Source organism: Thalassophryne amazonica, chromosome 17 (genome assembly GCF_902500255.1).
Source record: "Thalassophryne amazonica chromosome 17, fThaAma1.1, whole genome shotgun sequence".
NCBI lineage: Eukaryota > Metazoa > Chordata > Actinopteri > Batrachoidiformes > Batrachoididae > Thalassophryne > Thalassophryne amazonica.
In genome coordinates, this window is record NC_047119.1 from 15,438,018 (window position 1) to 15,452,688 (window position 14,671).

At 40.9% G+C, this 14,671-nt stretch overlaps 1 protein-coding gene across 1 annotated transcript; it reads left to right on the forward strand.

Annotated features, from left to right (window-relative positions):
* The first annotated feature begins 571 nt into the window (after positions 1–571).
* Positions 572–7,534, forward strand: ptges (prostaglandin E synthase). The gene is made up of 3 exons (XM_034192598.1): positions 572–751; positions 868–950; positions 6,547–7,534. The coding sequence occupies exons 1-3, from the start codon at positions 644–646 to the stop codon at positions 6,794–6,796; spliced, it is 441 nt and encodes a 146-aa protein (XP_034048489.1). The 5' UTR covers positions 572–643; the 3' UTR covers positions 6,797–7,534.
* The last annotated feature ends 7,137 nt before the right edge of the window (positions 7,535–14,671 follow it).

Consider the following 14,671-nt stretch of genomic DNA (forward strand, 5'->3'; position numbering starts at 1 on the left):
ACGTTAACAAGTTATAAAATACATCTATCAACTGTTTCAGAAAACCATAACAAGTTGGTTTAACATAAAAATTTGGCGCATAGAAAATGTATCGGAGTAGAAGTATATAATTAAGGTCGGAAATGTAGTGAAGTAAAAGTGAAAGTAAGAATAAAAAAAAAACTCAAGTAAAGTACAAAGTCTCCCAAAACATACATAAGTACAGTAGTGAAGTATTTTTACTTCGTTACTATACAACACTGTACCTTACTGAATTTTCATGGAGGAGGAAACTAGCTATTGATACCAAAGCTTTTTTTTTGTACCAGCCTGTAAACATGTTTATTTCTCTTATGAAATAGGACATTTTAACATGGGCTTCCTCATTCCATGTTAGGATATCTCCAGGTGGAAGTCCTCCCCTGTAGCTCCGTATATGGAGAGAAGGTAACATTAGATGATGATTGTGAAATTAAGTACTTGTCTTTTCGCGTTGTTTCCCCTTTTTATTGGAAGACGCACAGTCACGAATGAAAAATAAAAAGGAATTTCTGGGGGAGAACTTGACATGATGTCGGTGAGGGGCGGAGGCTGGCTGACTACAAAAAGTGTTCCCCTCGGGCTTCACTCTCACTTTCCAGCAGCTTCACGCACGCACAGCATCATGATAGGAAACGAGGTTTTCTCCTGTTTCGTTTTTTACGGCGTCCTTCTGGTGATAAAGATGTACATCATCGCGATAATAACGGGACAAGTCAGGCTGAGGAAAAAGGTGAGCGCGCGATCGGACCCACGTGGAAACTGAACGTCAGCAAACTTCGACATGGTGTTTGATTTTTTTTTTTTTTTTTCTTACTCACTTATTTGAATTTGGTTTCTGAAATTTAGGCTTTTGCCAACCCCGAGGACGCGTTGAGACACGGAGGTATGCAGTATTACAGAGAGGACCCGGACGTAGAAAGGTGCCGCAGGTGAGCTCAAAGTCTCCATTAAGACGTCATAGAGGACTTAAACGTTACATTTCTGAAGACCACGTATTGTTTGTATTTTTTGTCAAACTTACATTACATCCAGTAAGTGATCAGCTGAGGCAGCATGTTTGTTGTGTTTCGACACACTTGCTGTGTTCCAAACTAAAAATTTAAAGGTAACAGAGTTTGATGACGTGGTTTTTGGAGACTGCTTTGTTTTAACATGTCAGGAAAATGATCCGTGAATCCACACAGGAAAGAGGCTGTAAAAAAATAAAAAAAAAAAATTCCAATCTGTTTTTCCCATTCTGTTTAAATGTCCAGGCCAAAGCTGAGGTCAATTTTTTTTTTTTTTTTTTTTTTTTTGAGACCAGTAAATCTTTTTTGTTAAACTGGTTAAATGGGTTTTTCCACAGGATGAGGTTTATTGGAAGCAGGAAAACTGCAATGCTCTCTTTTGGCTCAGTTTTACAAGAGCAACAGCTTTGTCAAATATACAAGGCAATGAATGCCACAGTGAAGTGACTCACTATGCTTTTTTCCCCATTTTTTTTCCCCCCAAATGGATTTAAGACAAACTAAGTGTTTGGGAGTTTATTTTATTTTATTTTTATTTTAAATTTTAAAACTGATGAAACACAGCTTGTCAGATGGTGATATATATATATATATATATATATATATATATATATATATACACACACACACAAGGTTGGGTAGGATGACTTTGAAAGAATACATGTGGATTACGTGTATGTATGTACATACATTTGGATTACTTGTAATCTGATTACATTTCAAAGTCATCCTACCCAACCTTGTGTGTGTATATATATATATATATATATATATATATATATATAAAGTTAAAATGAACAAGCTGCCTCAGAAAGCAATTCGCTTTTCAAAACACTTAATACAATTCACACGGAGGTGTGAATTGTATTGTCACTGTATTGTACTGTATTATCACTGTTTCAAAACATTTTTAAACACTTAAATGTTTGTGTGTGTATATTTTCATTGTTACGCAGATGATACCCAGCTTTATCTATCCATGAAGCCAGAGGACACACACCAATTAGCTAAACTGCAGGATTGTCTTACAGACATAAAGACATGGATGACCTCTAATTTCCTGCTTTTAAACTCAGATAAAACTGAAGTTATTGTACTTGGCCCCACAAATCTTAGAAACATGGTGTCTAACCAGATCCTTACTCTGGATGGCATTACCCTGACCTCTAGTAATACTGTGAGAAATCTTGGAGTCATTTTTGATCAGGATATGTCATTCAACGCGCATATTAAACAAATATGTAGGACTGCTTTTTTGCATTTACGCAATATCTCTAAAATTAGAAAGGTCTTGTCTCAGAGTGATGCTGAAAAACTAATTCATGCATTTATTTCCTCTAGGCTGGACTATTGTAATTCATTATTATCAGGTTGTCTTAAAAGTTCCCTGAAAAGCCTTCAGTTAATTCAAAATGCTGCAGCTAGAGTACTAACAGGGACTAGAAGGAGAGAGCATATCTCACCCTTATTGGCCTCTCTTCATTGGCTTCCTGTTAATTCTAGAATAGAATTTAAAATTCTTCTTCTTACTTATAAGGTTTTGAATAATCAGGTCCCGTCTTATCTTAGGGACTTCATAGTACCATATCACCCCAATAGAGCGCTTCGCTCTCAGACTGCAGGCTTACTTGTAGTTCCTAGGGTTTGTAAGAGTAGAATGGGAGGCAGAGCCTTCAGCTTTCAGGCTCCTCTCCTGTGGAACCAGCTCCCAATTCAGATCAGGGAGACAGACACCCTCTCTACTTTTAAGATTAGGCTTAAAACTTTCCTTTTTGCTAAAGCTTATAGTTAGGACTGGATCAGGTGACCCTGAACCATCCCTTAGTTATGCTGCTATAGACTTAGACTGCTGGGGGGTTCCCATAATGCACTGAGTGTTTCTTTCTCTTTTTGCTCTGTATGCACCACTCTGCATTTAATCATTAGTGATTGATCTCTGCTCCCCTCCACAGCATGTCTTTTTCCTGGTTCTCTCCCTCAGCCCCAACCAGTCCCAGCAGAAGACTGCCCCTCCCTGAGCCTGGTTCTGCTGGAGGTTTCTTCCTGTTAAAAGGGAGTTTTTCCTTCCCACTGTTGCCAAGTGCTTGCTCACAGGAGGTTGTTTTGACCATTGGGGTTTTTCTGTAATTATTGTATGGCTTTTGCCTTACAATATAAAGCCCCTTGGGGCAACTGTTTGTTGTGATTTGGCGCTATATAAATAAAATTGATCGAAATTGATTGATATTCTTCGGTCACAAATCACTCCTGCCACCTTTCTCCACCCACTCCACCCTGCCTGCACTCTCTTCTTCACCTCTCTACCACACTGCCTTTCCACTCTTCATCCTCTTCATAGCAGCCCTCACTTCTTCCTTGCTAATCTCTTTTACTTCCTGATTTACTCTGACCACATCATCCAGCCTTTTCTCTCGCTCATTTTCTTTATTCATCAACTCTTCAAAATATTCCCTCCACCTTCTCAGCACACACTCCTCACTTGTCAGCATATTACCATGTGGATCTTTTACCACCCTAACCTGCTGCACATCCTTTCCAGCTCTGTCCCTTTGTCTGGCCAATCGGTACAAGTCCTTTTCTCCTTCCTTACTATTCAACTTCTTGTACAGCTTGCAATATTCCTTTTCCTTTGCTTTTGCCACTTCTCTTCTCGCCTTACGCCGCATCTCCTTGTACTCCTGTCTTTCTTCATCTCTCCGACTATCCCAAAACTTTTTCGCCAACCTCTTTCTCGTTATACTTTCCTGGACCTCTTCATTCCACCACCAAGTCTCCTTGTCTTCCTTCCACTGTCCAGATGTCATACCCAGTACTGCCCTAGCTGTCTCCCTCACCACATCTGCAGTACTTTTCCAGTTGTCCAAAATTGCTTCCCCTCCAACTAGTGCTTCTCTCACCTGCTCGCTAAATTTCACACAACAGTCTTCCTCCTTCAGCTTCCACCATCTGATCCTTTGTTGAGCTCTCACTCTCTTCTTCTTCTTTAACTCTAAAGTCATCCTACAAACAACCATCCTATGCTGTCTAGTGACACTCTCTCCTGCTACCACCTTACAGTCTGTGATTTCTTTTAGCTTGCATCTCCTATAAAGAATGTAGTCCACCTGTGTGCACCTTCCTCCACTCTTATATGTTACCCTGTGCTCCTCCCTTTTCTTAAAGTAGGTATTCACCACAGCCATTTCCATCCTTTTTGCAAAATCAACTACCATCTGTCCTTCCCCATTCCTATCCTTGATACCATATCTACCCATTACTTCCTCATCACCTCTGTTCCCTTCACCAACATGCCCATTGAAGTCTGCTCCTATCACCACTCTTTCATGCTTGGGCACACTCTCCACCACCTCATCTAACACACTCCAGAAATCTTCTTTCTCCTTCATCTCACAACCTACCTGTGGGGCATATGCACTGATGATATTCATCATCACCCCCTCAATTTCCAACTTCACACTCATCACCCTGTCAGACACTCGCTTAACCTCCAACACACTTTTAACATACTCTTCCTTTAAAATGACCCCAATACCATTTCTCTTCCTGTCCCCACCATGGTACAACAACTTGTACCCACCGCCGATGCTCCTGCTCTTACTTCCCTTCCACTTGGTCTCTTGCACACACAATATGTCTACCTTTCTCCTCTCCATCATATCAGCCAGCTCTCTCCCTTTACCAGTCATACTACCAACATTCAAAGTCCCCACTCTCATTTCCACCCTTCTAGTTTTCTTCTTATCCCGCTGTTCGTGGCAACGTTTTCCTCCTCTTCTTTGTCATCTTCACCCAGCAGTAGCCCAATTTCCACCGGCACCCTGTTGGGCAATAGCACCGGTGGCAGACGTTGTTAACCCGGGCCGCGACCGATCCGGTATGGGAATTCGATTCTGAGTCTGCATAGTTGGGTTGGCTTGTTTTACGCCGGATGCCCTTCCTGACGCAACCCTCCTCATTTATCCAGGCTTGGGACCGGCACTCAGAATGTACTGGCTGCACACCCCATGTGGCTGAGTTAGCACATGAAGTAATTCAATGATTTAAAATACAAAATGAAATCCTGGCTTTTAGAAAAATCAACTTTTTCAAAACTCTAAATGACCTAAAATGTTTTGGACATTGAGTCATTTGAAACACTTGAAACTTAGATGCTTAAAAAATTATCACTTCTTAAAATCCTGTAAATCATAATTGAATTCTTAGTTTAGAAATGAATTCACTTTAATTTTTAAAATTCTAAATCAAATTTTTAGTCCAGAAAATAATTCCGTTTGGAAGCAACAGGAAGTAAATTGTTTGGAAATAATCAAAACTGATGAAGAAAACTGTACGTATATATGTTGTACATCGTTGGGGGATTTGACCCCCTGACACTGGCCACTCTTTCTGTAATGGCGCTGCATGCTTCTGGATTTGAAACCAGGGTCTAAGCTGGTGTCTCAGCTGCTGAGCAATCCTGGAAATTTTCTTAAATTGTTCAGGGATGTGATAAGGGTTGGGGTTTAATTTCAATGATTTGCATAAAAAGTTTGGAACTTTGAACAGTATTTGTATCTGTACAGCAGCTTTGCACACTTCTGGAAGTCTTGCACAGTACCAGAATTCATATTATCTGGGTCCAATTCCAGAATTTTTCACATTCTCATACTGCACAGAACAAGTACTTAAAAATTCTATAACACAAAATTAAATTATTGTTTCATAAAATAATTATGTTTCATAATGTTCAAAATACTAAATTGAAAGTGACTTAGAAACATTTGAAGGACTAAAATGCTGACATCTAGTGGACAGGTAGACTTGCAATTTCCTCCCCCCATACCAATCGACATTTCTTCATAGAGATTCATACGTCCGCCAAGGATGTAATTAAAATCATCGGCATTTTTTCATTTGTCTGACTGTTAGCAGGATTACGTCAAAACTACTGCACGGATTTTGACGAAATTTGCAGCACAGATAGATATTAGGCCTTGGAGGACTCCACTGAATTTTGGACATGATCTGGATCCAGATTCTAGGTTGGGATTTCAATTTATCTGCTCCACTTTGTTGGATTTTGAGGTTGACGTCAAAACTACTTAACAGATTTTCACCATATTTTCACCACACATTGGTGTTAGGCCTTGGAAGACTCCATTAGATTTGAGAGATGATCTGGATCCGGATCCAGATTCTGACTCAGGATATCACTTTGTAGACTTTTAACGATTACGTCAAAACTACTTCACGGATACAACATCACGATGTAAAACCAAAATCAGGAAGACACTATTTTGTTTCAGCTTGTGAATTAAATATCAGATTGCAACATCTTGATCAGTCGGACCATTCTGGATCAGTATGCAATTATTGCATTGTGTTGTGGAATCCGGATCTAGGTAAAGTCCAGGTCACGATGTGAATCACATATATTTTATTTTGAGTCCTCGTCAACGCTTGGCAGAAGTCAGAAATCTCAGATTGCTCTTGTTTTTTATTTATTTTGACCAAGTCGCTGTTGTTGTCTTTCTTGCAGAGCTCACCGTAATGACCTCGAGAACATCATCCCCTTCCTGTTCCTTGGTGCTGTCTACTCCATTATAGGCCCTTCCTTGACTGTGGCTCGCTTTCACTTCCTGGTTTTCCTCCTCGCCCGTGTGGTCCACAGCATAGCCTACCTGTTTGTGCTGCGTGCGCCGACCCGCTCTCTTGCCTACATTGTTGGACAGATACCTTGCATTTCCATGGCACTGCAGATTCTCATAGCAGTTGCTGCTTACGCGTAACATCTAGACTTTAATCCGCAGAAGTAGAGGTCATGACCTCTAACCTATGCCACAGAAGGAATGAGGAAGAAATCCATGAGGCCACCTCGAAGATGTGGGCTATAAGATGGGAATGACTGCATGCGAGATACGGTGTGTTGCTGCACCACAAGCTCCTTTGAAGTTTTGTATTTTTTATCGTCAGATTTGAGAATGTGAGAACTACTTCTTGTACAGCACGGAGAGTTAACCGAAGGTGATCATGGTGTACTGTACTCGTACGTAAAATGCAAACAAAGACTGCTCCCTGAATGGCTGAGTTTAAACCCATTTTCCAGCGCTTCCAGGCCGACCCCTGACTTTGGTATTTATATACAACAAACCGCCATCGAGTTCTCCCGTTACCCTGTTATTACCTCAAAGGCATCTTCTCTTTCCTGTTCCGTATTGTTTGCACGCAACTCTCCAACAAAAGACTTAACTGATCCTGGCCGGTATTGTCGTGAGTTGTGCTAATAAGTGTGTCAGCGTAATGGTTTCTCCGGCTCTTTTTAAAGTGCCGCAGAGACCAACGGATTGTAGACCGTGAAATATTTGTAGGAGAAGGAACACATTAAATATTGCAGGTATTCTGAAGTGTAATATTTATATTTAAATGCTCATTTCTGATAACATGCATATTTAACTTATTTACTTTCTTGCCATAAAGTGTAAAACCTTGACATATTGTTGTAGAAAATAATAAACGACTTTTTCCAAGCAATTGTTGAATTAATTAGTTTTTTGATGTAGTGTCTGGCCAACGTTTTCCTGATTGTGAAGTTATGTTCCACTGGTGAGACGCCACGGACTCACTCTGTGTGAGACGATCCAGAAGTCCATGGCAAACTTCCAACATTCCACCACGTTACATAATCTGTTGGGATTTGATGTTTTCACAGTCGTATCCTGAGGGGCCAGAGGCGGGAAGCCCACAGACACTCTGACGGGCCTGTGCTCGCTTGTGGAAAAAAATTCAAATCACACAGGATGGCCTGGATTGTACTGTCCTGCTCTTTGGAATGAAAAAAAAAAAAACTTTGGACATGTTTAGTTTTTCAACAATTTCTTTTTGAATCCTAGCTGAGATCCCACAAATCCTGTTCTATAATTTTTTAATGACTCAACTCTACACCACAAAGCATGAACGTTGTGTGGTTATGGAGCTCTGTCCTGAAAAGAAACTCATTAAACACCCACAGGTGGGTGGGCCGTGACATAATCAGCAAATCTTTAACTTTGAATGGGCAAAGACGAACAACACCTAGGATACGGGATGTAACAAAAATCTAATAGCGTGTCAGGAAAAGGGTGTGTCGGTGTCCCGTCAGTTTTCTCAACCCGTCTGTACCTACAGGACAAAGGACAAAGAACCCTCATCTTCCTTTTATCTTGCGTGTCTATGTACAGCCAGGTGACAAACTAAAGCAAAACTGTCTCGGTAAGTTATTGAACCACCACGTATCCGAACATGTCTTCAAAATGTCTTGTAGGTGTGACTACATGAGTTGTATTCATTGGAACACTTTCAAACGGCTTGTTTTGCAAGTTTGCATAAGGGTTGTGTCAGGAACAGCATCTGCTATAAATTTTGTGGGAAATCTAATGTTCATTCATTCAATTTCTATAAACACTTATTCTAATTAAGGGTCATAGAGGAGCTGGAATCTATCCCAGTGGTCACTGGGTACACCCTGCCAGTCCATCGCAGAACCACATATAGACAAATGCATTCACAGTCAATTTAAAGATTTCAATTCACCAGATGTGCATGTCTTTAAAAGCCAGAGCACTTGGAGGGAAGCCATGCAAACAAAGGTGAAGCGGACAAGCTCCACACAGAAAGCACCAGGTGGGAGGCGATCCCACAACCTTCTTGCTGTGAGGCAATAAATAGTGCTAACCACTAAGCCACTGCATAGCTCATCATATTTAATATGCAGATTATAAATTTGATTCCCCTGCTGCATCGGTGGAGGCCTGGGTTTACGATGACCATCATCACCTGAAAGCTGAAGGGGTGGTCATTATGAATATCATCTGCACATATGCTCCAGAAGTGGGCTGCAAGATGGAGATGCATTTGATGTGATGGACTATTATATTTTACTTGATAGACTGGAAAATTATTTTGGGATTAGTGGGAATGTTGTTGCATGGTTGACATCTTACCTAACCGGTCTCTCTCATTGTGTCCTGTACAACAACCCTACCTCTAACTTTGGCGACAGGAAATATGAGGTTCCACAGGGGTTCGTCTTAGGCCCCCTGCTTTTCTCCCTTTAATAGCACCCCTTGGGCACATACTGCAGCATTATGGGATTACTGTACTTTGCTGATGACACTCAGTTGTACATGCCGATAACTGCTGGTAATCTCGTACACATAAAGTCCTTAGAGGATTGCCTTGCATCAGTGAAAAGCTGGATGTCCAGCAATTTCTTATTTTTAAACTCGGACAAGACCGAAATGATGGTTCATCATCAGCATCGGTTTGACCAGTTAACTTTTAATCTGGGCTCGTGTGTCATACATCACACTGACATAGTGAGGAACCTTGGGGTGATTTTTGATCCTCCTTGTCCTTTGACCTACACATTAGAGATATTACGAGGACTGCTTTCTTCCACCTGCAAAACATAGCAAAGATGTGTCCCATCTTTACTATGGCTGATGCAGAGACTCTGATCCATACATTTGTCTCTTCCAGACTGGACTACTGCAATATTCTATTCTCTGGTTTACCACAGTCCAGCAATAGGGGTCTCCAATTGGTTCAAAAAGCTGCTGTCAGAGTTTTGACAGGAGGCAGAAAGGTTCTAGGAACAGTGTGCTAGAATATGAGTTGGGCAGGGTTGGTAGCCAAGTGGTTAGTGTGCTTAGTTTCAGCGCAGAAGGTTCCTGGTTCAAACCCCACCCTGCCACATTTTGCCATGTATGTGGAGTTGCGTGAGGAAGGACGTAGGGTGGATGCTTTCCTTGTAAAATTGACTCGGATTTACTAATTGCTTTTGGCGATATAACTCATCATGTGGCGTGCTATTACTAAATCCAACACATTTCAACTGTTGCTTTTTTAACATGTACTTATTTATATTTTTAAGTACATGTTAATGTATTCAATACTTTTTAATCAAAATTGAAGAACTTAGAGAGTGATGAATGGATTAAGCTTCAGTCAGCATGTTGGTGAAAAGGTGGTGATGAATGCACTCAACAGTACCTGCACATAAGGTGGCTTTTATGTTCAAGTCAAAGTTGTTGAACAGTACCTGTGTATAGGCTGAGGTGAGGAAAGTTAAAGGACAGTTGCTGGTGGATTTTCAAAGCAGAGCATGGGGAGATGAAAAATGTGCAGGCGGGGGACCAGAATGGGATTCATGGCTGAAGTAAACATTCATTTGACACAATGTTATTCCAGAGAGAAAGACATCCAGCCATTGCTTTAAATCACTGGTTAGCATTCAAGTCTTGCAACCACACAGTAAGACATCACACACCAGGACCATAACACTACTTGGCCTTTTGTTCTTCTGCAAAGATACCAACATCACCAAACACTCCTTCATCCAGGGACCTGATGACTCCATAAACTCTTTCCAGGTGTCTCCAGATCTCAAAGGCAGACGAACCCTAGACAAGAATATCTGTGCTGAGTTCATCTCTCTAAACGTTTGACACTTTCACAACATTACAGATACAGTTCTGGTGGCCGAATCCAGGAAGCCACTGAAAGCCTGTATCATCTTGTTCAAAGACAATTGCAAACCCAGATATTGTGTTTCCTCAGGCGTCTTTTCCAGTTCTGGAATCAGGGTATCTATCGAGTCTGAAATAAATAAGATCAGCAAACACTTTCTCAACAACAAAGACATCTAAGTCGCTGGTTGCAACATGATTACCCAACACACAGTCTGTGCAAAGCTTGCACAGTGTAGGACTCACAACATAACCCTGACAAATGTCAGAATTTGCCCCAAGACACTTGACAAGAGGAGGTTGGACCCGGTGGCCACCCACTCTGGTCACTGCATCAACAAATAAGAGTTAAAAATTAAAACAATTAAATGTAATCAATATAAATAAAGGAGTTAGTCAAGAAACCAATCCACAAATAAAAAAAAAAGGTTTTTTTTTCAGTCAAATAAAAAAATGTAATGAACAACTGGAATAATCCTCCATATAAACATGATGGAACAAACAAACAAACAGCAGGAGACCAATGATAAAACCCACTCTTCAATTGCAATTCAACACAAGTCTGTGTCACTTATTCCAAAGCGACAACTAGACCATCGCTCGTAGAACGCAAACCTCCGCCAACACTAAAATCAAAACACTAAAAGTGATTTCACACTCCTCTCTGATACTTTCGCATGAGGCTTCTTGGAAAGTTTCCCTTTAAATATCGCCTGCCGTCAATAAATTGAACTTTAAAGAGTTTATTTCAAAACTTGAACAGAATATATAACATGTTGGAAACTTTTACCCCTTCTATGATTGATCATATCAGCTCAATTTAACCTCCCTAATTTTCTATACATCTGTCAAAATCTTCCTATTTTAACTCACATCAACCTTTTTTAAACAATTGGATGATATAATCTTGTCTTAGATCTGGAATTATAAGATTCACAGGATTAAAAAAAAAACGCCCAGAAAAGGCGAAATGTGAGGGAGGACTGGATTTACCTGTATATCACTAAGGCCCTTAGATTGTTGGCCCTAAGGGCCTTAGTGAACTGACAGCATGGCATTCCAGGGAATCTGGCCCCAAAGATAGATGGTTTCCTTCCTTTAAATTCCAAATGTCTCACACATTTTTTTTTACAAATATTTACACGTCCAGTTCAAAACTCCCAACACTGAAGTCCTCCCACCAAATTTTAAATATTTTTGACATACTGAAGAACCCTCCTTCCTCCAGGCACCATGTCAAAGTTTTATGTTTGTTTGGCAGTTGTATGACAGCCTCTGTACCAAAAATCATGGATGCATGGAAAGAGGAACAGGCATCGATTATCTGAATTCACATGGGATCAGCGGCAGCTCCAGGACATTTACAGTGGGGTGGTCAGGATTGCACCAGCTGTTATTTTGGGATGGCATATGTATTCTAAAGTGCAACATTATGTCAATGGCAGTGACCAAGTACTTCAGGACCTGACTATATTTCCTTAATTATAAAACACTGCAAGAAATTGCATAAAAAATCCCTGACATGAAACCTCTGATACTTACACCTGCAAGCAAAATCATCTTTATAAGGGTCTCTTCACACATAACATGATTGAGGCAGAATGGCACACAAGGGAGGACTCAAATACCACTCGTGAAAAATCAGAGCCGCCTCATACAGCTGTTGCTACAACCATTTGCGCACAACAGTGGCGAAAGACAGCGAGTGCCCTGCGCGTGATCACTCGACCCCTCTCTCGGCAGGTGTCGGCCAAATTCCAGGTGTCACACATGAATATCTAACACTGCTCGCTGGACAGTTAGAAGAGGTGGGGCTATTTGCGCTCCCAGGATGATAATAGAGAGCAGCTGACCACATTCGAACTGTCTGTGAAAATTGTCTAACAGTCTAATGACTGTGTCGTTTCCAAGCACACACTGTCAAGCAAGGTGCCCCCCCTCAACACCTGTCACGTGCGTGTGTATCGCACCATCCCGCAGCACAGATGTCCTGAGGAGTGTGTCGTCCCCCCCTCATCCACGCCATGATTGTATATTGTCGCTGACATGGCTGTGATGCGATCACTGTCCAGTGCAGCATGCATCTGGACAGCTGTAATGTTAAGCTGGAACCAGCTGACTGCTGTGTACCAACACTCAGCTGGAGGACAAATGTGCATCAACAACATGAACACACTCCAGCAATGCACATGTGTGCGGGCTCTCATGCTCTCGGGAGCTCTTCTTGATTTGACATCACAGTCACTTATGAACATAACTTCAACAAGATTGGAAAAAGGTTTATGAAATGGACTGCATTTATGTAGCGCTTTTCCATCTGCATCAGATGCTCAAAGTGCTTTACACACCAATGCCTCACATTCACACCGATGTGAGGCTGCTGCCATGCAAGGCGCCCACTACACACCGGGAGCAACTAGGGGATTAAGGACCTTGCCCAAGGGCCCTTAGTGATTTTCTGGTCAGGCTGGGATTTAAACCGAAGATCCTCTTGTCTCAAGCCCAACACTTTAACCACTAGACCATTGGAAAAAGGTTTATGAAGCTGTAACAAGCTCACACCAAGAACCAGAATGAAGCCTTTCAAATAACAGAATAACTACACAATTATTTATCATTACAGTTGTCCCAGAATCTTTTGTGCTTCTGTGACATCAATGCACTGCTGTCTTCACTAAGATAAAATCTCTTCTCAAAATTTGAGCATTCTTGCACACCAGTATCGCAGACAGGCCACTCACAATTTATTTGTACTTTTTAAAAATTTTGTCCTGCAAAATCTAAGTTTATTTTGCTGCTCTTGTCTGTTTGTCCTATTGTTCCCAAAAGCTTCAAAATAGTAACACACATAGCAACATTTATGTTAAAATGCGGTGAGAGGATGTTAATGAAAGTTGGTGAACAGACACATAATGTCCTAGAAAATATTACTTTTGATCAAGACTCCAGCATCACGTCTGTCTGTTACACAATCACATGCGCAGGAGTTTAATAAAACCCCCCCTGCAACAGTGTAATATCCTGTTTCTTCAACCACAAGATTCTTTTTTAAATATTTGAGTGATAGCAGTGAGGACAAATCCTCTCTCTTAGACAGCAGGTAGGTCGGGATACGAGTACCTTGAGGTTTTGGATTTCCGGACATTAACAAATTTTACAATCCTCTGACGTGTGCGTTTCTCACACCTCTGCCAAATGTACCACTGCCGGGAAGCTGATCATCATGTAGATAATCTGGATCGTCTTCAACATCTCCTGTTTTCACCGGCTCCAAACAGAACAGGCAGGTTAAATTTCATAAATATTTATTACATATCAATGAACAGAATCAACTACTTTCACAGCAGTGGTCTACAGCACTTATTTAAAATAACTGCTCAAATAATAGACATAACAATATAATTCAGTTTCATTTGAGGCCACATTTGATACACAAACATTTACAAGTAGTACTTGGCATTAAAAACGATGGCGATACAATATTTTTAAGACACTTGGTGTTTTTTTTTGTTCATTTTTCCTTTCATTTTGATATCACAGAGAGGTTCAGCAACAGTCTAAACAGTAAATATAGATTGAAATACAAATAAAAACAGAAAAATGCCAAGGGGAGGTAGAAATAAAGAGGTATGGGACAAAGAAAGAGAAACGACAGATTGAGAGAAGCCGAAACTGTCGCCCGCGATCATTCAGAGGAATTAACCGTACCTTTGTTAAAACAAACTCTTCGTTCTTTTTTAAAAAGTTCTCTGAGTTGTTTTTTAGGGTCAGAGGAAGAAAACAGAGGATAGGCCTGAGCGGTGAAGAGGAGGAGGAGGAGGCACATGCAATATCTCAAGGCTGCTGTGTTGTGAAACCACCACATGGAGGTGCTCTCGTACCCAAATTAGCATTGTGTCACTGCTCCTAGTTTGTTAACCTTAAAGGGGTCATATTGTACAACTTTTAAACAAACTTATACAAGTTATCAGCTGTTTAAGGGCCCGGTCACATGGCACACAGCGATAGCCGGACAAAGGAAATAAAGTCAAAAAGTCACAAATCATCGAGAAAAGGTGGACAAAAGATCCGGCACCTTTCCCATCACCGATAAGCCTGCAAATCAACAGCGAAAAAAGGAATAAACAAAATTGAAAGTAACGAAAGAAAAACGAAGGG

Excerpts from the sequence above, each read along its gene's own strand:
- ptges (XM_034192598.1), top strand. The coding sequence starts at position 644 with ATGATAGGAAACGAGGTTTTCTCCTGTTTCGTTTTTTACGGCGTCCTT. Across the intron at positions 752-867 it reads AAGTCAGGCTGAGGAAAAAG|GCTTTTGCCAACCCCGAGGA; the intron begins GTGAGCGCGCGA and ends TCTGAAATTTAG. Across the intron at positions 951-6,546 it reads GACGTAGAAAGGTGCCGCAG|AGCTCACCGTAATGACCTCG; the intron begins GTGAGCTCAAAG and ends TCTTTCTTGCAG.